Source organism: Ambystoma mexicanum, chromosome 2p (assembly GCF_040938575.1).
Source record: "Ambystoma mexicanum isolate Mex_15411 chromosome 2p, UKY_AmexF1_1, whole genome shotgun sequence".
NCBI classification, from domain to species: Eukaryota; Metazoa; Chordata; class Amphibia; order Caudata; family Ambystomatidae; genus Ambystoma; species Ambystoma mexicanum.
The window spans coordinates 37,948,123-37,974,755 of record NC_090923.1 but is presented as its reverse complement, the minus strand read 5'-3'; the positions used below and the strand labels follow the sequence as shown (position 1 = coordinate 37,974,755).

Below are 26,633 nucleotides of genomic sequence, written 5' to 3'. Positions count from 1 at the left end.
CGGTCTTCGGCGCAAGTGACCCCATGGTGCTGACAGTGGTGGGAATAGGGCTGTTAGAGGGGGTCTCTGACTTGAAGTGGGTCTCCTTGTGAGCAAAGGGAGGGTTTTAGAGTGTTTGGACCAGAATCGCAGTCCCTGCTGATCCCCAGGGCCTTGTCCCGTGGGGGGAAGTGTATACTGTCTCTTTCTCTTCATGAAGAGATAAAATGTTTGTAGTATATGCTGCTCTATATTCTTATGTAGCTAATCCATTATAATGGTCCCAGCCCCACTCAAAGAATCCTGGGTCTTTCTCCTTAGGGAAACACCTTCTTTGGCCCTGCTGTCGCTACCAACTAGCGCCCCATCACTACAGCACCATTCCTGCTAAAGATTCTAGACAGAGCAGCATACCTCCAGATCAAATCTTACCTCGAACAACATCACATCCTCAGCTCCGGTCAATCTGGTTTCCGTCCCCGCCATGGCACACAATCTGCCCTATTTGATCTCATAAACCAGATAAATGACCTCTGCGACGTTGACAAAGTCACCCTCCTCCTTCCATTGTACCTCTTGGCTGCTTTCGACCTGGCTGACCACAACACACTCTGCCATCACCTCAGCACAGCCGCTAATTTATCCCTGTTCGCCACCTAAAGGGTTGCATACTTTCTAGCCAACCGATCCTCTCGGGTATACATCACCAACTCTGCCTTCCCCGAATCTTGTCTCCTGTGGTGTCCATCAAGGAGGTGTCTTGTGTCTCCCCCTACCCTTTACATTATTTGCACCAAACCCCTCTCTGACCACCTTGACTCTATGGGTATCTCCTACACTAACTATACTGACAACACCCAGATCTGTATACCCCTCTCTGGTACCTATATAGAACGTAGCCCCAATCTCAATTCCATTTACAAGACCATCTGTCATGGATGGCATACTACAGTCTCTGATTCAACAACAATAACATTGAAATCTTAATCATCTACAGTCACACCACCCTCTTCAAACTCAACCCAGCCTACTACTCGTTCCTTATTGACGGGAACACTATCCCCGTATACCCAGTCATCAAAACACTAGGTTTCTGCCTTGACGCAACCCTCAGAATGACACGACATGTAAATGCCATATCCTCTTGTGCTGCCCACAACCTCAAAACTCTTTAATGCCTGCAAACCCTTCCTCACTTCTGACAACTGCCTGGCTATTGCATGAGCCATCATCAGCACAAAACTGGATTATTGCAATCTTCTTCTCTCTGGGACCACTGAACAAAACCTGCACAAATTACAGGTTATCCAGAATAATGCCTTCAGGGTTGCCCTGAACCTCTCAAAATATGATCACGTCACTGCCAACAGGAAAAACGACCACTGGCTTCCAATTTGAGACTATATTAAATTCAATATCTTGGCCATCACCCCATCAATGCCACTCCTCCAAAATTTCACCTTCCTACCTCTCACAAGGACTTGCCCCTACTAAACATATCAGACCCACATGCTCCTGCAACAGTCACAAGCTGGTCATTCCCAGATGCAAAAGAGCAAGAGCTGGTGGATCAAGCTTCCCTGTCACTGCCCCTCTCGTCTGGGACTCCCTACCACTAGCTCTCAGCACAGAACCTTCTTACAAATCCTTCTGGAAACAGCTTAAGACGTGGCTTTTCAAATGACTATTTATCCACCTGCTATGATACTTCGCTGACTCCTTTATCCCACCACAACGCCCTGACGTTGCAACTTGACATTTAATTGATACTTGCTTGTTACTCACCGAGCCGGAAGGTGTGCGTGACCCCAACCGGGATCGAGAGTTAGGATGAGCCGTAGACGTCTCCGAAAACCCAGTTCCTCTGATTTCAAGAATCAGGCTTCTCTTCGAGAGGGGCTCTTTTTCACGATGTACCACTCTGCTATTTATGTAAGAACAGACAGAGTAATCTATAATGCAAACGAGCGGGATTGAGCGCACAGCCAGGCCAATGCTGCAAGAGATACAGAAAAGGTTTTGAGTATTATGCCTAACTTGTTTCGTTTTAATTAATTCTATTAAACACAATAGAACTGCCGGTACCTGAGATAGTGTATGTGAGTAGTCCTGAGAGGAAATCCTGGACCAGTTTCAATAAGGAGTACAGAATCCAAATGGTTGATGAAAACGACAGAAAAAAATAATAAAATGGGAAGGTTAGTATAGGGAGGACAACCCGAACGGCACGAGGGACGCACTAGGGCCGGGTTGCTGCATGTCCTGGAAAGCGTTCGTAAATGCACTTCAGTAGAAAGAACAAACAGTCTCTCAGTATGCGAACACAGTTAATCAGATAGTTGGAGCAAAGGAAGTCCTTGATAAGCAGCACTGGTAAGAATGGTTTTATAGTCCAAATAGATGATTCAGATAGAACAGGAAGAAAAGTACCAAGCAATGTAGCGCCGAAACGGATCTCGGCAGATCTTGATCGTAGAGCCGGAAACTCCAGATGGAAAGCAAGGGCGTTTGTGCAAGCGTAAGATGAATGAGAACTGGAGTTCAGTTTTGAGCGGAAGTGAAGAACCACAGAGCCCGTAGAACTGAAGGTTGAGCGGGGAGGCCCCTGCAGTTTAACGGCAGTAAAGAAAAACTACTGTGGCAACAAGTCTTTAGGGTAATCAAGATAAGCAGAAACAGAGTACAAAGCCGAGGTCTGGTAACGAGAGTTCAGAGTCAAAGGTTCACGAGGGTAATCCGAGGAAGGCAAATAGTGCCGTAGGCGGGCTACGAAAAGGCACGTAGTAACGTACAATTAGCGGCACGAAGTTCCCGCGGCTGAAGGCTTTAAGGAACAAGGGGGCGTGGCTTCCGTGTAAGCGAAGCACGTCCGATCAGCTGACTAGCACGTTTACGTGACCTGAACAGTTTCCAAGGCAACTTGTAACGATGCCAAAACGGAGTCCATGGTGGGGAAGTTCTTCGTAAGAAAGCTCTTTGCTGCCGTAGTGTAACATTGCTACTCTTATGTTTATCAACTGTACCTCATGTACCTAGTGCCCAGCAGCCTGTGGGTTTGAACGTGCTTTACAAATGAAAAATTAAATAAATAAATAACTATATACATCTGCATTGAAATAGTTATTTCACACTGCCTGAGACACAGTTGAAAACTTTGAAATGTTGGGGAACTTCTTCTCACAGTCCACAGACAGTAAGTTGTGCTCGTGAGCACAACCGAAAAGTTGGCTCCTCGATTAGAGTCTTTACAAGGTGGTTCCAAGGTACTATGAACTTGGGTGCTCTTGAGTATGGAATAATTCAGTTCTTAAGCATGAGATGACACACACGCAGACTTGAAGACAAAGGCGCTTCCTGTTTGGTTCAGGAATGAATCTCTGTGCACCACACCGCTCTGTAATGGGTGCGCAATTACTCAACCATGCCGTGCCTTTAATTCGATAACAGAGATACTCTGAGGCCCTTATTCACAAAGCGTTTTCCAATGTGGTTTTGCCATTATGAAATGATTCTGTGAATTAGGCCATGAGTGACGTAGGCGACAGCAAGCTCCCGCAACCAGCTCCCACACATGTAATGTGTTCTCTAACTGCGTTTCCTTTAAACAATGCATTGTAAATATACTTTGCGCATCACTTATCTTTCATTTACAAGCAGGTGATGCTTCTTCTTCTGGGTCTTCTGTAAACCTGTCCTCCACAGGATCCAGCTTCTTAACAACTGACTCTTAACTTAATAATAAACTAAAGCCCATTACTACAACTTTATCTAAGTGGGTAATTGGGCTATTACAAGAGCCCCTAACAAACAGGACCTAATTGTTCAAGAAGTCAGATGAAAGACAATTTAGAATGCCTTCAACATTCCTTCCTGCCCCACTCTACAGTCACTATGGAAACTTGCATTGGGTCGCCATCTTGAATTGGTGTGAGTACAGTCTTATGCATAACATTAAGGAAAAACAAATGTGTATACGATAACATCTCAATTCACAAGTCCCCCCTGACACTCAATTCTCATGAAAATGTGCATGGAACTACTCGCTAGAAGAGTGGACCTGATAAGAAGCTGAAGAGTCGCAGCCCGGCCAACGTCCAAGCCAATTCTCCCTTGTGAACCTTTATTTCTCACCCTCAGTGGAAGGGGTTGAAGGCTGCCTTGAAGCATGTATTTTGGATAGATTACCAAATAGCTCTTTAAATAAATAAATAAATACATAAGTAAATAAGAGAATTAGTCTCATCATTTTTCTATAATCTGTTGGTTTAGTATGTCTATGCTTTGTAGCAAAAGTTTAAAAATGAGACCTATGCGAATGTGGCAAATCCAACACCAGTCTCTACTCTTGGTACTATGTGGTCATGGCTGCCTAAGGCCCTGAAGTCCCAGCGTCAAAAATAGCCACCATCGAACCAAATCAATGGCGACAGAGCTATTGATCATCACATCTGGACGCAGGACCGTATAAAACTATGCTCATGGAATACCAGAGGCTTCTACCACCTAACCACCTCAAGCGATATCAACTGGCAGGAATACGACATCATCTGCCTCCAAGAAACTTGGCTGCTCCATCCTCCAATCATCGACGGATTTGTGACCCACATAGTGCCCGCAAAAAAAGGTTCAACAGGCAGACCTACCGCCGGCCTACTGATCGCAATCCGTAATGGTTGTGGTATAACGAACATCGGAAAACTGAAAGAGACCCAAGATGCGCTGATGATAAAGCTAAACTGGTCGTCTGCAACAGAGCAACCGGGGGGTTACCCAAAATCGGTGGTCATCATCACCACTTATTGGAATCCGGCCACGACTAATACTTTAAAATTCATTAAAGAAATGGAAAGAAACATCGATGAAATCCAGCTATACCGAAAAATTGACCTCATCCTTATATGTGGGGACCTCAACATTAAATGTCACAACCCTGATAACCCACCTCTCGTCAAATCGAAAGATTCACTCACCGACCAAAGGGCATCAAAATGGCTAGAATTAATGGAATCACGATCTTTCCTAAACCTGGACCACGCCTTTTCGGACCCAAAGAGACCTCCGACTTGGGAAAGAGGCAATTCCAAATCTACTATTGATCACATCTTCGCCACGCGGCCTTTACTTAACCTGATAACCACATTTAACGTGAAAAGAACAGAGGAGAGCGACCACAACCTCCTTGAAACTACCTGGACCTCACTGGCGACAAACAAGATCTTGATGCCAAATAATATGGAGTTAACACCACAAGGCACCAGATTGAAAATGACAGAAAAAGCAATAAGCTCGTTAACAATAGCGTATAAAGCGCTCACAGCACCTAATCAGCTGCCCTCGGCGGATTACACTCCCCTGTTGGTAGCCTTTAACATCCCACGAGGAAGGAATAGGGAAAACCATCCGCAGCGGAGACATATATTCGATAAACTCATACAGGAGAAAAAGAGAGAACTAAGGAGAGTAAAAAGAGTCGCCTTGACCTTAAACCAACCGGCGGCTGCATTAATAGCCGAAAAAACCTACAAAAATTGGCTAAGAAGTTATCGACACAACCTGCTCCAGCAAGACTCGGAAAATATTCTTAGGGCTATTAATGGCAATTATGCCAGAGACTTCTGGACGCTTATCCACTCGGCTACGCCAGGCGCACTACCTGACCAACTAAATGGAATCACGGCGGCAGCATGGGAGGCCCACTTTGCAAACTTATTCCAAGAGTTAATACCTATGGAGAACAAAATATCTGACACTACCACGCCTTGGATCAATATCACCAACGAAGACGAGATCCTGTCACAGATAAAGAAACTAAAACCATCCCGCGCTCCTGGCCCGGACGGGATAACAAACGTCGATCTTAAAACTCACCCTGAAGCATGGTCACACCTCCTGAGTATAATCTTTTCGCGCTGTGCAACTTCTAGATCAATACCCCCATCATGGACCCGTGCGAACATAGTCCCGATTTATAAGAAGGGGAACAGAGCGGATCCATCCAACTTTCGCCCAATAGCCCTTTTGGATTCGATAGGGAAATTATTTGGATCTCTCCTCCTGCAACATTTTCTCAGATGGGCAAGCAATGCCCCCTGTCAAGACCACTTTCAAACAGGATTTAAAAAAAATCTGGGTACGAACGCGAACATTATGATACTGAACATCCTGAAAAGCAAGATATTCGAAGGTAAACCAGATCTATACATCACGTTTATTGATTTAACACAGGCCTTCGATAAAGTGAACCGTGCCAGATTATGGCAGAAACTTACCAACTGGAAATGCCCACCAGAGATCCTGAACCCGATCAAAGCCCTATACTCTGACACAACTATGAGAGTAAGATTAAACCAACAAGGACTCCTGTCGGAGGAAATAAAAACATTGAGAGGCGTAAAACAGGGTTGTCCCCTCGCCCCTGCGCTCTTCTGGACTTATCTGGGGGACTTTCAAACCTCCGAAACACTAATCCGATTCTTCCCACCTAAACTGGGAGGAACCTTGATTAGCCGTTTACTCTACGCCGACGATTTGATCCTACTAGACCAGACTCCTATAGGCCTCCAACGGCAGTTAAACAACTTGCAAAGGTACATGGAAGAAAACAATTTGGAAATCAACGTGTCTAAAACTAAAACAATGAAACTCCAAAAAAACTCCAAAAAAACAGAAAAGTCCAACTTCTGCCTCGGTTCCATCCGAATCGAAAAGGTGCACAGCTTCAAGTACCTAGGAGTCATACTAGACAGCTCGGCGCAAGACAAATCAATGCAAGAAACCCTCATTGACAAAGTCAAGAACCTATCGAACCAGGGAAAGGCAATTGACCTTAAATTTGGTCGTTATTCCATAATTCCAGTAAGGGACTTCTACAAAAAGAAAGTTATCCCTACAGTAACTTATGGTACAGACGCGATGCCTAATCTACCGGCAGAACTGTGGCCCAAATTGGAAGCGCTATTCTGGAGGAAAATACTGGGTCTCCCGAAATCGACACCGATAGCGCCGCTCAGGCGTGAACTTAGTCTGATATCCTTAAGTACCTCGGTGGCGTTGAATAGTGTCCTATTATACAGGAAATGCATTATGCCAGAGAGCCCATACGTTTATCGCCTGATAAACCAGGAATTGGAAATGAAAACATGTAATTCACTGTTGAAATGGGAATCTAACATGCTGGCCCTCCTTCAATCAGCTGACAGTTGTAAGGAAGAGCTGATTATCAACCCAGTAAAAACCTCTAAAAAAATCAAAGAGTGGGACTGGATTCAAACCATAGAATCAGCAAACAAATACAAACTTACCAGCCATCTTCCATCGTTCTTCAAAAAACAGGATACACTGCAAAGATACCTTAAACTTTTTCCTAGCAGAGCAGCTCGGCTCTACTTTCTGAGAATCCGTTTAAATCTCTTGGAAACAAACGAGATCCTGGCAATAAGAGGCAGATCAAACACAAGTCAATGTCGTTACTGCAAATCGCCAACAGCAAAAGAAACGATTCGTCACCTGCTGTTGAACTGCCCTAAGACCCGAGAGATCCGGGGTATCTACTTGAAGAACTGCATCTCCGACTTCACAGCAACCGACGAGGAGAATTGTTGGAACAAGTTGATTGCAGGCGACAAACAGGGTTGGGCCCTGGCCACGTTAAACATCATGCAACACATCATGACTTCAAAATGTGCCGGGGAAGCTTAGCCTCTAAATTCCGCCAGTAGATCGCACAAACAACCACAAGCTAGAACTCCCTTCACGCATGTTCTCGCCGACGCAACTAGACACCTGACGATCTATTTAATCAGCTGTTCGCCTAGTTTCTCTTTGAGATCCGAGACCTTCCTGAAACCAGATATCAAAAAAAAAAAAAAAAAAAAAATACTGATGGGGAATTTCAGTCATTTATCCTTCGTTTTGTAAAAATCCAAAGGGATTAAATACAAAAAAAAAAAAAAAAAAAAAAAAAAAAAAAGTTTAAAAATTGAGGTATTTGTGAACACAATTTTTCACTTTTAGACCCAAGTTTATTTTTGTTTTGTGGCGGGACTGCCAGGAATCAATATATGTTTACCTCTTTGTTTTTATTATTTATAAAATGCAACTTTGTTTGATTTTACTTTACCAGCCTTACAGATAAGATCATTAGGACGCATCCTGCAATTTCATACATCGTGTCAATTAAATATAAAAGAAACACTTAAACAGGAAAAAAAAAAAAAGATGTAATGCAGAAAGAGGGCTTATCGTGCAAACTATCTGAGATGCTTGGAGTTACAGGCTCTTAAGCAGAAATCCTAGGAGCCTGTGAAGCCCTTCCTGGTCCATCTACCCCACAGTCACTCCAACAAGCCCAGAGCTCCCAAGGTCTGAAAGTGCTAGCCATGTCAACTGGTTTCTCTGTAAAAACACCCATCAATTGGACAGATTAGGTGCAAATGCACCCCCAACGCAGTTCCAGTCATTAGCAGGAAGAATGTGTTAGTGTTGTAAGCCTGGGATCCAGATGTGAGAGACCTAGGCTTCCTATCGGAGGGCGGCTTTAGGCAGACTAGGCACTGTGACCATCACCCACAGAAGAGAAAGAGCCTGAGAGTGACACAAAGAAAGAGAACACAGAGAGATAAAGTGCTAGATCTGCGTATTCTGGAATAAAAATAACTCCATTTATTTTAATGGATTTCTTTTCTTCGCAGGCGCAATGCTCGCCAGGCCATTCCTAGTGGAGACCCTCTAATGGAATGCTTCAAGGAAGGAGGTAAGTGTCACACTTCCAAACACAAACCTGAGCACTCAGGTGCATGGCATTCCTTAAGCATGTGCAATTATGAGCAGTGTCTGCAGTTCCTACATTGTGGTGCCCATGTGTTGCCCACTTCCTCTGCCAGTGTTATTGAGTCCTCATGTGCTATGTTTACTAATGTGACCCCCTACTATAGGTATTCTCAGCTTACTGTTGAGTCTTCTATCTGTCACAGTATCAATTGCTTTGCTGAATGTCCCACAAGACTTTCAACTTGCCATCACCTCTCCATCCTGCTCAGGTGGTGCCGTGCAGCATTTGATCACCGGTAAAACTGTTCTTAAGATACTCAGGGATCCTGGATTTCTGAGATCTTCGGAGTGGCTGTAGATCTAATGAATCTGCCACATTAACTGTTCATTCTATGAATCTACTCAGGGATCCTTTATCGCTGAGATCTTCAGAGAGGCGCATATCTAATGAATCTGTCACTTGGACTGTTCATTCTATGAATCTACTCAGGGATCCTTTATCTCTGAGATCTTCAGAGTTTCTGTAGATCTAATGAATCTGCCACTTGGACTGTTCATTCTATGAATCTACTCAGGGATCCTTTATCGCTGAGATCTTCAGAGAGGCGCATATCTAATGAATCTGTCACTTGGACTGTTCATTCTATGAATCTACTCAGGGATCCTTTATCGCTGAGATCTTCAGAGAGGCGCATATCTAATGAATCTGCCACATTAACTGTTCATTCTATGAATCTACTCAGGGATCCTTTATCGCTGAGATCTTCAGAGAGACGCATATCTAATGAATCTGTCACTTGGACGGTTCATTCTATGAATCTACTCAGGGATCCTTTATCTCTGAGATCTTCAGAGTGGTTGTAGATCTAATGAATCTGCCACATTAACTGTTCATTCTATGAATCTACTCAGGGATCCTTTATCTCTGAGATCTTCAGAGAGGCGCATATCTAATGAATCTGTAACTTGGACTGTTCATTCTATGAATCTGCTCAGGGATCCTTTATCTCTAAGATCTTCAGAGTTTCTGTAGATCTAATGAATCTGCCACATGAACTGTTCATTCTATGAATCTGCTCAGGGATCCTTTATCTCTAAGATCTTCAGAGTTTCTGTAGATCTAATGAATCTGCCACTTGGACTGTTCATTCTATGAATCTACTCAGGGATCCTTTATCGCTGAGATCTTCAGAGTGGCTGTAGATCTAATGAATCTGCCACATGAACTGTTCATTCTATGAATCTACTCAGGGATCCTTTATCTCTAAGATCTTCAGAGAGGCTGTAGATCTAATGAATCTGCCACTTGGACGGTTCATTTAATGATTATGCAAAGTGGTTGTCCTTTTCCTAGATAAGTGCTGTTTATCTTAAATGACTTCATATTGCTTGAATCTACTTTATGAATTGATATCTCAGCTCTGCTAACTGACTATTTTTCATGAATGATTGACGATGTTGTGATTCTGGCAAATCGCTCCGAGTTGCTTCATTTTGCTAACTGACTGTTGACTTAATGTGCTAACAATTACTGTTGATTTCATGAATTTGCTAAGTGCCTGTCGGTTGCTAATTTTGTTAACTGCTTGTTGATGCTGATGTTGCTAAGTGACCTGTTGATAGCTCCAATTTGAACACATAGCCACTTATACTAAACATATGTGTGTTCATATATTTCAGTCGGGAGGTGTTTTGTGTCTATGTGAATGCACACTGACGTGTTCTATTTGAAAACACACACACATGCAAATCCACACACATGCAAATCCTCGAAAATAAAACTGTGTGTGTGTGTGTTTGTGTGTGTGTGTGTGTGTGACATGCACAACCCCATACAGCAATAGTTAAAAAGACACCACCTTGGCTAGATAGATACCTTTGCATGTCTTTATCTAAGATGAGCTTGACTGTGCTTCTGTGCTCACTTGTGCCAGGCAAATGCACATAAATACAGATCCGACTAAAACATGCAGTAAGACATGTATGAACCCCAGCATTTACCCCATTGTGTGTCTGGAAATCCACTTGTGCTGGAGATCCTCATGCTTACATAAGACCTGCATAAAGAACCCAACAGTGATGCTGTTTTATAAAACCATATGCAGCACATACACACACACACACACACACAAACACACATCTATGCAAATCGCATAAAAAGGAATGCACATGTCCACAAGTCCACAAACACTGACAGACACGAAACATAGATTTGTTTCTGTACTTTTATGAACTAAATGTCCATGAAAATTTACACAGATCAATACCACACAAACACACACACACATGCACACACACACTGAGCCAAACATGCCAATCAATACTCTATTTTATTAATTTAATTTTTGAATAGCAACGCAAGTGCTTCTGAGGAGCGCCTTCAACCCATAGATTCCTTTATCATTTCAAATGTGTTTGCGGTATAGCCTGCATCATCAACCTGTCATCAGCCACCAGGGGGCGCACTCTGATTCCGCGCCAGCTTTGCACTCCGTCTTTGCCACGCATGTCACAGGATATTACGTCAGAGGCATGGGGCTGCTTGCACCCTGTTACCTTAGTTTCGTTCTGGTTCGGAAGGCCACCTTAAAGTTTCATCATATCCACGACATTTGACATCTGACCGGATGGGAAAACGCACCGAATTTTACAGCAGTGTATTTTTATGGGGGAGCAGTCCCCATGCTCTTTTTTTCTTCCGTCTCTTTTCTCATCTTTCCCCCTTCATAAGCCCTATTCTATCAACTTACACCCCCAAACCTACCCTGGTAAAATTCATTGAAATGTGCCACTGGCACAATGTGGTCAGGTGAATATGCCATGATTGGAGGATACCATATCCTTACCTTGAACCACAGGCTTCAAGCCCTGTAAAGACTGCAAGAAGAGCTGTTATTGGCCACGGGGCTGCACAAGTGCTGTGTTTGGTGCCTTGTTCTGGATCACTACACAGTCAAATGTGAATCTTGTCAGTTGATGCACCACAGGCAGTCACTGGTCCTCATTCAGAAGCAACATAATGGACCTGGTTCGAGTCAAAGACAAAGTGGAAATTTAAGTCAAGACGTATATAAGGACAGGGAGGACCAGGTAGATAGGACATGAAGCTACCTCACCACCCAATTAGCCCAACATCTCTCATCACCCATGCCTTCTACCATGAAATTGTCTTTGTACTTGGCCTTGCAGAGCATTCTTGTCCTAGGAATGCGCAGGAGTGAGGGCACTCGCTATCGTATCTGGTACTCAAACAATTTCAAACTCTATTCCCATCCTGGACTCACATGACAAGAGACCATGATTTGATTAATTCTGCAGCTTGTAAACGCTTTAAATTAATTAAAACCTGGCATCCTATGTGTTCTTTCTTGCACCTTAACCTGAGAGGATTCATCCTCCTGGGTACACTCGTTCTTCTTCAGAGTCGATAGCTGACTTCGACTTCATAGTTCTTGACTTCAGGCCAGACAGCCTCTCCACGCAGCTCCACTAGCCGGCTATTCTGCTGCGACACAGCTTTTAATTCTTTCTCAATTATTCTTTGGCTTACTATGTCATGATACCAATGTCCAGATTCTACACAATGGCGGCTCCGCCTGCATTCTGTTCAATACTTATAGCTAGCCTATACGATGACTTGATCTATCTTGCAGTTCAGCGTATATACATTCTTCATGCCTCTGATTTCTGTAGAGCTTTTTACTGTGTAATCTTCTTCTTTTCCACTTGAGAGTTCACTTGATTCTTTACTTCGTCATTTCTCCTCCAGGATCCATACATCATCTTCATTCAGCATCTCGGGACGTTGTGCACACTTTCTTATGACATCAATCGTTCATCCTCTTATCTCTTTTTCATATTCCTTCAGGGAGTTCTTCCTGTAGGATGTTGTGAACTCGAGGATACATTCGATACGGTCTCAATGGATATTTCCTTCCAAATACTCGCTGCCGTATTTGCATGATAGTTGGTGTCAGACAAGGCACAGTCTCATGTCTCCAATACAAAGGAGGTAGGAGGCAGGATATCCTGCAGATGTATAAATCTGCTCCTCTACACAGACCTCCTAATTTGCTTGTGAACTGCATCAACCGAAATGACATTGCAAGAGGCATCATCAGTCTTTGATACTTGGAGGCACCATGGAAGTGACTTTAGAATAAGTTGCCATAAGTAAGCCAAGTAGCAAATAACTTTGTGGTGCACAACACCTAAATTGCACTATTTTTATATATGGAGCAACTCTATAGTCATTAGGCTTTTTTTTAAATAACAGCATGATATATTAACATGAGCTATGAAGTGAATCACTTACAGAGCTGCAGATAAGACACAGTGGGCCTCATTAGGATCCTGGCACTCTCGTAATGAACGGTGCCGGTACAGGACCGGCACCGTTCGTTACGGGATGCCCTATTACGAGGCCTGCTAGTGGGTCCCGCTTTTCACGTCTGGTCTGTCCAGACGTGAAAAGCGGGAACCGCTAGCAGGCCAGGATGCTAACAATGGGCCCGTCATTAACGAGCCCGTTGTTAGCACCCTCCCCATTCCCATTGAGCCCTACCGGGCTCAATGGGAATGGGGATTGATTTTTACCGGGTCCAAGAAAAGGGCAATTACCCCGTCTGCCAAGGTCGCATAATCCGGTTATTGCCCTTTTCTTGGCCCCGGTAAAAAATCATTACCGGCGGCAGCGTTGCCCTTAATAAGGGCACGGCTACCGTCAGGGTCATAATGAGGCCCAGTGTGATTTGCCCAGGATCACACACTTTGGTTAAATGGTGAGGACATCTTTCCAGGTTTAGTTGATATAGATATTTATTAAGGTTTTGTTTTGCATTTCACATGCTTAAATAATACTTTATTTATGGCAATGCCTTGGAAGTAATGAACTAGCCTTTCTTAGGGCCTCATCATGAGTTGGGCCTTAGCCCTTAAATGCGGCAGTAATGCTATTACCGCTGCATTTAAGGATTGGCCCAATCTTGAGTCGCGGTAAGTGGGAGTTTTACCTACAGCTTTTTGCTGGAGATAAAAATGTCCCCTTACCGCCTTTTTTTCAGCACTATTACCACCAGTGCAATTACAGACGGCAGTAATAGCGCCCCCAAAACCCCAATGGATCCAATGGGGAATGGGAACTTGCTGCTGTACCACTACTCATGATCTGGCGACAATAGCGCCGGACCGAGTGCCTGTAACGCTATTTGCGCTGGCATCATCCCGGTGGTATTACCACCGGGATACCTTGAGACTCCTGATGAGACTCATAGTAAACTAACTATACACTATATACATTTTCATGGAAATATGTTGAGCAATAAGAGTACGGCTTTAGTTTTACTCTCCCCTTCCTGCATGCAAAGGCACAACAGCATCATGCAGATTAATGTAGCCTGACAAATCCCCCTTGGGTTTTAAAGTTATAGTCATTATTTCATAAAGCCTGCATCATTAGGCACCCTTCTCACTTCTGATCACTCCCTCCCATTCCCATTCTAAAGGTACACAAGTCCCAGCTAGTAGCCCCCCTCCCCCCTCCCATCAGTGCCTGTTGACACAGAGCAACGTGAGGGCCCCTCTGACGCCCGGAGCTCCTTGGGACATTGTCCTGGCAGCGGGATACCTCTCCCGTTTGGAAAGGGTAAGGTGTCCTGCTGCAAGGACAATGAGTGTTCTAAGCAGGAATTGCTTGGCACATATTGGCCTGCCAGTGGAACACCATTCCCGTAGGGCACCCTCATTGAAATGCTGAACGGGAGAGGTGGCCCACTGACAAATGTCCCGGTCTGACTTGAAAAGAACCTCTGGGGGGCAGCTTGCTCCCCCTGCCCCCCATTCAGTACACCACTGGTGGCATGTGGAGGATGGAGTGGGGGAATGGGACACAGGGCATTTGGGCGGCTTGGGGCTCGGATGGTGGCCATTTGGGGGTGGACCCCCTTCAGGGCACAGATGTGGGGGTGGGGAAAGAGGATATGTGGGTGAAACCCCCCATTTGTCTCGGGAGGATAGCTCAGTGGCAATGTGCTTGCTTTGGATGCAAGACGACACGGAGCAACACAGGTTCAATCCCTGTGTATGTGCTTATAAACCTCTGGGTATTAAGCGCATTATAAATAACCTATCATATCACATCAGAGTAGGCAAACAGATGGTGGGGCGACGGAAAGGGTTTCAGCGGGTGGGACCAGTGGAGAGGGATTCCGTGAGTGGGATTCAGTGGGTGAGATCTAGTGTGCAGAATTCAGTGTGCGAGATTCAGTGGGCAGGATTCAGTGGGATGGATTCAGTGGGAGGGATTCAGTGGGAGGGATTCAGTGGGCGGCATTCAGTGGGAGGGATTCAGTGGGTGGGATTCAGTGGGAGGGATTCAGTGGGCAGGATTCAGTGGGCAGGATTCAGTGGACAGGATTCAGTGGGTGGGATTCAGTGGGAGGGATTCTGTGGGCAGGATTCAGTGGGAGGGATTCAGTGGGTGGAATTCAGTGGGAGGGATTCAGTGGAAGGGATTCAGTGGGCGGCATTCAATGGGAGGGATTCAGTGGGTGGGATTCAGTGGGAGGGATTCAGTGTGCAGGATTCAGTGGGCAGGATTCAGTGGGAGGGATTCAGTGGGAGGGATTCAGTGGGTGGGATTCTGTGGGCAGGATTCAGTGGGCAGGAGTCAGTGGGCAGGATTCAGTGGGAGGGATTCAATGGGAGGGATTCAGTGGGAGGGATTCAGTGGGCGGCATTCAGTGGGAGGGATTCAGTGGGTGGGATTCAGTGGGAGGGATTCAGTGGGCAGGATTCAGTGGGAGGGATTCAGTGGGTGGGATTCAGTGGGAGGGATTCAGTGGGCAGGATTCAGTGGGCAGGATTCAGTGGGCAGGATTCAGTGGGAGGGATTCAGTGGGTGGGATTCAGTGGGAGGGATTCAGTGGGCGGCATTCAGTGGGAGGGATTCAGTGGGCAGGATTCAGTGGGCAGGATTCAGTGGGAGGGATTCAGTGGGAGGGACTCAGTGGGTGGGATTCAGTGGGCAGGAGTCAGTGGGCAGGAGTCAGTGGGAGGGATTCATTGGGTGGCATTCAGTGTGCAGGATTCAGTGGGCGGGGTTCAGTGGGAGGGATTCAGTGGGCGGGATTCAGTGGGTGGGATTCAGTGGGAGGGATTGAGTTGGAGGGATTGAGGGGGAGGGATTCATTGGGCGGTATTCAGTGGGCAGGATTCAGTGGGCGGGGTTCAGTAGGAGGGATTCAGTGGGCGGGATTCAGTGGGATTGGTTCAGTGGGAGGGATTCAGTTGACAGGATTCAGTGGGTGGGATTCAGTGGGAGGGATTCAGTGGAACGGATTCAGTTGGCAGGATTCAGTGGGAGGGATTGAGTGGGAGGGATTCAGTGGGTGGGATTCAGTGGGTGGGATTCAGTGGGAGGGATTGAGTGGGAGGGATTGAGTGGGCGGGATTCAGTGGGCGGGATTGAGTGGGCGGGATTCAGTGGGTGGGATTCAGTGGGATTGGTTCAGTGGGAGGGATTCAGTTGACAGGATTCAGTGGGTGGGATTCAGTGGGAGGGATTCAGTGGAACGGATTCAGTTGGCAGGATTCAGTGGGAGGGATTGAGTGGGAGGGATTGAGTGGGAGGGATTGAGTGGGAGGGATTGAGTGGACGGGATTCAGTGGGTGGGATTCAGTGGGTGGGATTCAGTGGGAGGGATTGAGTGGGAGGGATTGAGTGGGAGGGATTCAGTGGGTGGGATTCAGTGGGTGGGATTCAGTGGGAGGGATTGAGTGGGAGGGATTGAGTGGGAGGGATTCAGTGGGTGGGATTCAGTGGGTGGGATTCAGTGGGAGGGATTGAGTGGGAGGGATTGAGTGGGAGGGATTGAGTGGACGGGATTCAGTGGACGGGATTCAGTGGGTGGGATTCAGTGGGAGGGATTGAGTGGGCGGGATTGAGTGGGCGGGATTCAGTGGGCGGGATTGAGTGGGCGGGATTCAGTGGGAGGGATTGAGTGGGCGGTATTGAGTGGGTGGGATTCAGTGGGCAGCATTTGGTGGACAGGATTGGACGGGTGGGGGATTCGAGGAATTGTGATCTTTTGAGGGGGATTCGAGAGGATGGGGCTTTGATTTGGGGGAGCTGTGACCCGATAGAATCACATGGGACCGTATGAGGGCAGCATTCACAGAAACATTGTCCTTTGTGAAATGATATGCTTTAAAATGTCAACGGCAATGTTCTGATGACGAATTCTAGAACGTGTTTATACAGTGATAGGTTTTATATACATTGTGTGTTCCTAGAAGATTAAAGAACACGAAACTATATTGTTTTGCTGTGTTTAGCGACAGTCTTGGGGTATTTGCATACAAGAAGGGATGTGGTGCACACACTATGCAGCAGGGGGAACTGACAGAAAGCATCTCTCACACTCTAGGCGTCTGCAACCTTTGGCTCTCCAGCTGTTACCCCACAACAACTAGAGAGCTACATCTTGTGGACCCCTTTATGTTGACATTGAGCCGGAAAACTCTGCAAACACTCTGGGGATTGTACCAATGGAACATTCCGGCTGTGCTGAACGACAGTGCACATCTTGTGTGGGAGCTTCATAAGACAATGGATGTGAACATGTGTGATATAAGTGCCAGTGAGGCTGAGGTCTGCCTGATGGTCATGGTGTGTGCACACTCCTGATGTAAGTGCCAGTGAGGCTGAGGTCTGCCTGATGGTCATGGTGTGTGCACACTCCTGATGTAAGTGCCAGTGAGGCTGAGGTCTGCCTGATGGTCATGGTGTGTGCACACTCCTGATGTAAGTGCCAGTGAGGCTGAGGTCTGCCTGATGGTCATGGTGTGTGCACACTCCTGATGTAAGTGCCAGTGAGGCTGAGGTCTGCCTGATGGTCATGGTGTGTGCACACTCCTGATGTAAGTGCCAGTGAGGCTGAGGTCTGCCTGATGGTCATGGTGTGTGCACACTCCTGATGTAAGTGCCAGTGGGGCTGAGGTCTGCCTGATGGTCATGGTGTGTGCACACTCCTGATGTAAGTGCCAGTGAGGCTGAGGTCTGCCTGATGGTCCTGGTGTGTGCACACTCCTGATGTAAGTGCCAGTGAGGCTGAGGTCTGCCTGATGGTCATGGTGTGTGCACACTCCTGATGTAAGTCCCAGTGAAGCTGAGGTCTGCCTGTTGGTCATAGTGTGTGCACACTCCTGAAGTAAGTGCCAGTGAAGCTGAGGTCTGCCTGTGGCCATGGTGTGTGCACACTCCTGAGGTACGTCACAGTGAAGCTGAGGTCTGCCTGATGGTCCTGGTGTGTGCACACTCCTGATGTAAGTCCCAGTGAAGCTGAGGTCTGCCTGTTGGTCATAGTGTGTGCACACTCCTGAAGTAAGTGCCAGTGAAGCTGAGGTCTGCCTGTGGCCATGGTGTGTGCACACTCCTGAGGTACGTCACAGTGAAGCTGAGGTCTGCCTGATGGTCGTGGTGTGTGCATACTCCTGAAGTGAGTCCCAGTGAAGCTGAGGTCTGCCTGATGGCCATGGTGTGTGCACACACCTGAGGTAAGTCCCAGTGAAGCTGAGGTCTGCCGTCTGCCTAATGGACATGGTGTGTGCACACTTCTGAGCTCTGAAGCACGTATTGTGGATCTTGATCATTGATAGGCTTTGTCAATATCCCAAGTGTGGGTCAAGTCCTCTAATCCTCACCTTTTTGTCTAGTTCCAGTGCAGGTCAAGCCAGAAGAGAAGGTGATTGTGGTTGCGGAAGGGAATGGAACATTCCTGGAGTGCCTGCCCAAATCACGCCGCGCGACCGTGACGTGGGTGCGAGTAGCAAATGAAACCAACTCAGACTCACAAAAGGTACGTTGTAGAGGGTTCAGGGCTTTTAATTATCCTTAGTGACCTCACTGGAGGTCTCCTTCGCGACATATGTGCACAGCACACATGCCTACCATGTCGGACGTGCCATAGGAACCTTGATGTGATAGTGAGGCTAATGTGTGACCATTCTGTGTGTCAACCGTTTAGGGATTAGAATGCCCATCATATCCCCCTCCTCCTTTCATCCAGTGTGCACATGCTGAAATTCTTCTCAGAGGACCTCTGGTTTGAACCAGGCATCAGTTTGAAAGTCTGTCCTGGAACAATCTCAAGTTATGTACATCTGTCTGGAGATGTGTCCTTAGTGCAGGTCAGGCCTCACCAGTGGCCTGGGCAGATGTGTGGCACAGATGTGTATCCTCTCCTTGTGCATCCCACCATTCCCCGACACCGTCTGTCACATGGCTTAGTCACTTTGTGGTGGTCCATCCTGGTAACCACCAGGTCCCTTGTGCATTTGGTGATGTCACATATTACTGTACCTTGTGCCACTGTGCTTTCTGTGCCCTTAGTGCTGGAGGTCGGTTTGTCATGCCTTGAGCTTAAGTTCTTCACGAGCCACTCTCAGAATCTTTGACACTGGGCTGAAATGGCTCATTCCACCTGGAACATCTACCCTGGAAGGGATCAAGGTGTGATCTCCTAACAGGCACATGTTCTCTTGGCACTTCTCTGCAGGATCACCTCAGGGGGTATGTCATGGCACTGGCTCATGTACCAATCCCTGTGTCTGACCCCATAGCTGTTGCAGAATGCCCGTCATTTGCCCGCACCGACAGCTGACCATCACTATCACTTAGCCAGTTCAGAAGCCAACGCTGCAGTCTTTCCCTGTTTCTTTTATGCCATGGAGAGTGATGTCTGGTGTAGCTGTCAGCAACCACCCTCTACTGAATCCTTGGAACAATACATATCAAGGCCTCCTAGCCCTGGAAACACCTGCCATGCACATCTCATGATGCCCAGGGTAAGCTTCATCTGCCCCCTGGCGGATCTCCAGGCAAGCTGCATCACTATGGAGAAGATGACTTTCCAGGGGGTCGGGCGGTAGAGGCATTTCTGGTCCAGGGATCAGGTCACCACAGATCAGACCACCTTTGTCCACTGTGGCTTTCTGCACCACTTAGTGGAGTAGAAAGGTGTTGTGTGTTTGTTTGTTTTTATTATTTATATTGCACACCAGACCCAGGGGTATTCGGGCACGAAGGCAAAATGAGGGTTGTTCAACTTAGGTTACAGGTTACAGATTAAGCATGGAAAGATACAGCTACGGTTACAATGCTGTAGACATGTACTGTCAAAGAAGCACAGATGTATATACAGTAAATTTACAAGAGCGCAAGTGTGACACATAAATAAAGCAGAACAAAATATACAAAATATACATGAGATCCCAGATGTCAGTAGGGTAGGGTTAGGCATCATGTTCCTTTAGCCATTGGATAGATTGGATCTGAATTGGAGGTAGGGGAGATCTTCCCTTAGAGCAGGGGCAAGGGAGTTCCAATATTGTGCTGCTTTAACAGCGAAGCTGCTCCCACCAGATTTAGTGAGTTTGAATCTGGGTACTAGCAAAAGGTTGGAGTTGGCTTTTCTTAGGGGGTGAGAGGCTGTTTGTCTGGTGAATCTGTCTATAAGGTATTGCGGGGCTGCGTGGTTGAGACATTTGTGTGTAAGGGATGCTGTTTTGAAGAGGATTTTATCATTAGTGGTGAGCCAGTTAGTAGATCTCCTGAGGTCTGATATATGGGCGTTTTTAGGGAAATTTAGGGCGGCTCTCAGGGCATTATTTTGAAGTGTCTGTATTTTGGCGATGATGCATTTGTTACTACCTAAGTAGAGGGCGTTGCAGTAAACTAGTTTAGACAGGATTAGTGCCCTTGCTAGAATGACGCAGTTATAAGGTAAGAGAAAGGGCTTGGCTGCTCTAATTAACTTGCAGGTGTAGGAGGTGGCTGAGGCCATGGCATTCATTTGTTTACCAAAGGTAAGCATGGAGTATATGTAGAAGCCGAGGGTTTTGACTACTTTGGCCACAGTAATGATGTTATTGTCAATTATGAAGGAGTCATAGTTGGGACCTAGTTGTTTGATGTTGGAGGAGGTGCCTAGAATGAGGAGTTTAGTTTTGTCATCATTCCGGCATAGACCATGAGAGGCCATCCATGCCTGGATGATGAGGTAGACTTTATTCACAACGGCCAAATCCTTGTCATAATCTCCCGTCAACGGGATGAGGATTGTGTATCATCTTCATAATTAGTGTAGGTGATACCTAGACCATCTAGATCATCAAAAAGGGGCTTTGTGAAAATATTGTATAGGGTAGGAGATACACATGATCCTTTGGGTACGCCGCATGATGTAGGTGCGGCGTACTGCTAGGGGAGAGAAAACTTGCATTGTCCTGTTATCTAGGAAAACTGGATCCATGCGACTGCTTCATGGGAGAAGCAGGCTGCCATGACCAAATGATTGCAGAGTATTGCATGGTCTACCAGATTGAATGCAGCAGAGAGGTCGAGAAGTAGTAGGAGTGAAGTCGTACCTTTATCTCGTAGTGTGTCTATTTCTGCCTTAAGGTCTAGGAGTGCAGTCTCAGTCCCATGCTGTGGTCTGAAGCCGTACTGACGGTGGTTTCGTTCCAGGTGGTGCTGAATTTGTAGGTAAGCTACTTTGTCTAGGATTTTAAGTAGGAACGGCACAGTGGTTATGGGGCGGTAATTGGTAGGGATGGAGGGGTCCAAGGTTTGCTTTTTGAGGAGGGGGAGGACCCAGAAATGTTTCATGTTGCTAGGTATGGTACCTGATGTGAAAGAGGCGTTTATGAGTTTTGAGGGTGAGGATGACTTTCTCGACTTCTTTAGTGGAGACTTTGCAAAAGTAGAAGGGAGGAGTGTCCGGTGTGGGTGGAGTAAAAGTGGATTTAGGAGTTGGTAATGAGTTTGTGGTAGTCTTGGAGGGGGTGTCAATGTTGACAGTGTTTGGGACAGTTATGGAAGCTTTTTTGTTGTTAATCTTCGCCTGGAGCATTGTTATCTTGTTGACAAGGGCATTTTGTATGCCTGTGCACCAGATCTTGTCCTTAATTCTACTTCCTTTAGGATGGCAAACAATTCTTTGGTGTTGGGTTTGGCTTGAATGATACGTGAGTTGTAGGATGTTTGTTTGGCAAGGATAATTTCTTTTTTGTAGAGGGTAGCTAATTTCTTCAAGTTATTTTTATTGATCTTTGAGGGGTCTGATCTCCAGGTTTTTTCGCTGAGGTGTTTCTTTTGTCTGATGTCTTTCAGTAGGGGTGTGAACCAGGTATTTAGGTGTTGGCGGGGTTTGCTCTTCCTAATTTTCAGTGGTGCAATAGCGTCCAGAGAGGCGAGCATCACTTCATTATACTTTTCTACCATGGTGGCTGGGTTGGACTGATCTGAGATAGAGTTTAAGGTGGGGAGAATGAGGGGGATAAGATTTTCAGGAGTAATATTTTTTTTTATTTCTGGTAGGTGCGGTGGGAGCTAGGATGCTAATGTTCATGGGTGGGGTGGTTTCAAGGGTGAAGGATACCAGGCGGTGGTCGGACCCTGGCTGAGGCATTATAGAGGTGATAGTGGTTGGGCAATTATGTTTCGGCAATCCAATCGAGGGTCCTTCCTTTGATATGTGTAGGATCTGTGATCTTTTGGGAGAATCCTAGTTCCTCAAGGGTGCTGTTAATTTGTAGGGCATTGGGGTCACGTGGGTCATTGAATCCAAGGTTGAAGTCGCCTAGGATGAGACATTGAGTAGAGTTTTTTAGATTGTCAGATAGTAGGTTCATGAGGTCTTCCTCAAATATATGATGGTTTGATTGTTGGCAATGGTGAGTTTAGCTGTGAGGGATTCACAGGAATTGGTATTGTGGGGTGAGGAGAGTCTTAGCGTTAGGTTATTTTTAACAATTATAGCAAGGCTGCCACCTCTAGACGTGGTGTGATCCATGGTATAAGAGTGTAATTATTTGGGATGGCTAGCATGATAGCTGGTCCTGCTGCTGGGTGAAGCCAGGATTCCGTGATGGCCAGGAGATCTATGCTTTCGTTTTGGATTATGTCCGCTATTTCAGTGCCATGGGCTACCATAGAACGGGCGTTTATTAAGGCGCCTTTTATTCCCAGTAGGGTAGGTGGGGCAGAGGGAGGCTGGACTTTGTGTTGGCATTTTGGGGGGTGGTGGATTCTCTAAAGATTTGACTGTTGAGTTGTAGTGGGTGTTGGCCATTGTTATCTGTATGTGGTGGAGTGTTGGTGGTATGCATGGTGTGCCTAGGGTGATTAGAAGCGGATTGGGCATTCGTTAGAGGGTCATACATTCTTAGGAGTCTAGCGCGTAGATTTAGGTTTCGCTGTTGGAAGCTGCACGGTTTCGAGGCCATGTTTGCTGATTCAAAGGGTACACTTCCGTGAGGTAGCTGGTTCTGTGGCTGGGATAAATTCATGTTGTGAAGGGTGGTCAGATTGAGGATGGTTCTGAGTAGAACCGTGTAGAATAGTGGTAGATACATAGTATGCTAGTTTTAAGTGGCTTGGAATGCTGGCAATCTAAATGCAACTTTGATAGTGCAGGCGAAAATAGGTAAGCACTGTTTGATAGCTGTTGGGCATGTACAGGCAACCTAAATGCAGGTTTGCTAAAACAGGCAAGAATAGGTGGGCTGGTATCTAGTGGACGTGTACAGGCAACCTAAATACGGATTCTCAGAACAGTCAAGTATAGGTAAGCATTGGCTGATAACTATTAGGCATATGCAGGCAACCTAAATGCAAATTCGCTAAAACAAGAGAAAGTCAGCAGTAGAGATACACATGTTGGCAGAGTGCTACTTGGCTGTCTATGTATACAAGTAGATAGGTACAGGTGATCTGTTAGGCGGTCGGGTTGGTTGCAGAGCCAGTCTTTCATGTGTTTTGGTGAAGTTTTACAGTTAGGAACTCAGGCGAGTGTGCAGGGGCAGGGTAGTAAAGTGTGGAGCAGGAAGGAGTATTGCTAGTTATGGTAATAATTGCAACATGACCATAGGAATATAACAATGTCACAGGCATGCTGGTGTATGTGCACAGAGGAGCATCACATTAGCTTGCGTGTCTCATTCCGTAAGAAGTAGAGGCGTAGTTCTTTTTTCCATGACTCAGAATTGGAATAACACACACATATAATAGTTTTGCAATGTTTTCTGCTTCTCCCTCCTTCTCTTTCCCTCCCTCTATCTCCTGCTGTATATTAACTTGCACTTGTTCCTCCTTCCCTGACTCCTGCCACCCTTCTCTCACCCTCATGGCCCTTTTTCTCACTGCTCTTCCTGCTTTTGTTCTGTCACTATGCGCCCACTTCCTCTATCTTGTCTCACTTTTCTCACCTCTTTGCCCCCCCCCATTTTGTCACCTACTGGTTCCCTGAAGTAAGTTGTTTTGCATCTCGACGCTTAAATAATCACCAATGACATTTTCTTCACAATCCCTTTTATCTTTCTATTGTCTCCGCACACTCCCTGGTTTCCCCCGCCCTCACTTATGTTCCCGCTGTTGTCCCCTTCCCTCATGCCTGCCTCCATTCCCTCTCTCCTTTCCCCGCCTCCTTCACCTCTCCTTCCCCCTTCTCTCACGCATGTGCCTCTACCCGATCCCTGTTACCCCTATCTCACTCCATGTCCTCTTTCTTGCCTGCCTATTTCTCTGTCACCCGTGTTGTCCCCTTTCCCTGATGCATTCCTCCTTCCCTGACTCCTGTCCTCTTTCTCTCAGTCCTGCTCCCTTGTCCCTCTTCTTTATTCCCCTGCTTCACTCATCTCCTACCCTCCATTCCTCCTATTCCTCCTCGGCTTATGAAAGGGGCTTTAAAGCTGTATCAGCGGCATGTCAGACACCAAGATGGCGTAAGATCAAAAGTCTGGTAGCTGAAAAGGAGGCGTAGGTAGCAGCCTTCCAAGATGACATGTGTTGCCTGAGCTTGCAAGATTTCATCTAATGTGCTTCAACTCTTAATATCCGATTACAAAATATAAGAAAGATCAAAAATAGAAAGGGAACTAAATTCTCAGCAAGTTAGAGACCAAAGGAGCGCGTGAAGCAGAAGGCACCCTCTGCTGAGAAGAAAAGGTGGTGTCCTTGTACCTTTGCACCTCTTATCTACACTCAGAGGCGACCTGGGCACAGCTGAAAGCCCTAATAATGCCCATAACTGCAACAGATCCTTGCCACTTCATCAAAGCCTGCTGTGGCGGGTTAGTGACCTGAAGCAGAACTATTGTGTCGTGGCGGCTACGAAACGTCGGAAGCAGAGAATGAGGGAAAGGGCCTCAGTGGCAACAGAACAGTTGCTTGAGGGGGGAACATGTTGAAGCCACACTTGCACAAAGATGGTCGTGCACGCTTCAGAGTCTCCTGTGGACTCCTTAACCATCCGTCTTTAGGCTGCCGCAGAGTCCCACAGCATTGAATGGTGAGAGCACAAAGAGGGCTGCCATAGACTAGTCAGGCAAAATCTGTCTTGAGCATGAAACAAAGAGAAGATGACTAACAGGAAGCCATAGGGAGGCGTGGCTTGGTGGCCATGCGAGAGTGAGCGAGTCACCGAGAGCTCCCGGTTGATCCGCTACACGATCCTTATAAACGGCTGAAAAACGGCAGGAGACCCTGAACTAATCAAAGGAACGGCAGCCAGAGAGTCCAGGGCACGTACGGGCGTAAGCCTGAACAAAATCGGAGGTCGAAAAGACCAGAAACGAGGCGAAGCAGAAACGCGGGGGCACCACTCAAAATGTCGGCCGCGGCCCACTGAGGATCGGCCTGCGCTCCGAAGGGCAGCGGAAGCTGAGTACCCAGATGGCTGGGCGCGGATGGCTGCCCACCGGATACCCACACACCACCCGTGGAAGACCGAGAGAGGCGCCTAACCCGACCGCCGTCCCTAACAGGGACGTGGAACGAGGCACGCACCACCACGCCGCGTGAAGTGGGAGCAGAAAACCGAGGATAGTGGCAGAGGAGAGCGGAGGGCCGAGACACAGGAAGAACACAGTGCCTGCGGCTCGGGGCACAGACAGGGCGCTCCCCAGCACACAGAAGTCTTTCCGGAGCGTGCCCACGCAGCGGCAGCCCGGAGGGGGAAACCCTGGACCTGTCCCGGCCCTCGATAGCAGAAGGCAAGCGGGCTACCGGCCCAGAGCCGCAGTGGCGCAGCAGACAGAAGCAACCAACAGCATCCAGCGAAGATGCAACCAGAGCCCCCGGTAAGGACGAGACAGCGGAGGCAGGAGATCGTAATGGCCCCGGCGAGGCTGCAGCTGGACAGAGTGACCACAAAGAGACTTTAGCTGCTGCGCGCCAGGCCCAGGGAGGTGCTGGGGTGCAGCAGGGCCCATGCTTGGGATAACCCGTAGGGAAGAGAGAACACCAACATTAAAGTGGAGGCCGCCCAGGTGCACACCGCCCCCATCCAAGCACAGACACATGAGGCCACAAACATCAACATGCCTGAGAAACAGAAAGGCAGTAGAGGGAGGCAAACAAGCATGGAGACATTTGCCCGCAAGAGCGAGGACTCACAACCTGGGATGGCGGCGGCAGAGACGGCCACATCATACGCTACGCAAGGGGAGCTCAAACAAGTGGAAGGCAGTATCCTAGAGGCCATAGAGGGCTAAAGGCCTCAATAGAGGGCAATCTGGATGCAGTGATCGTGGACGTGGGGCTCCACAGGCAGGACACGAGGAACCTCGCAGGTAGAGTGACAACGGTGGAACAACAGGTGCAGAGCAATCCAGCAAACGTGACCACCTCTCAGTCACAAATGTCGGATGCCCTGGAGCGGATTAAAACACTAGAACGCAGGGCCGAAGATGCGGAAGGCCGGGCCAGGCGCAACAATGTGCGCATCATAGGGCTGCCGGAGGGGGCGGAAGGTAGAGACCCCACAGATTATATAGAGAACTTACTGCTCTAGGAAGTAGGTGCAGGGACATTGTCCCAGGGCTTT

At 47.1% G+C, this 26,633-nt stretch overlaps 1 protein-coding gene across 1 annotated transcript in view; it reads left to right on the top strand.

The window, feature by feature from the left end:
* The window catches only part of LOC138566168 (semaphorin-3A-like), a 624,143-nt gene that overhangs the window by 556,115 nt on the left and 41,395 nt on the right, over positions 1-26,633 (top strand). The window contains exons 15-16 of the mRNA XM_069643198.1: positions 8,670-8,731; positions 18,463-18,605. Coding sequence (XP_069499299.1) covers positions 8,670-8,731; positions 18,463-18,605 — 205 coding nt within the window. The remainder of the gene's footprint in view (positions 1-8,669; positions 8,732-18,462; positions 18,606-26,633) is intronic.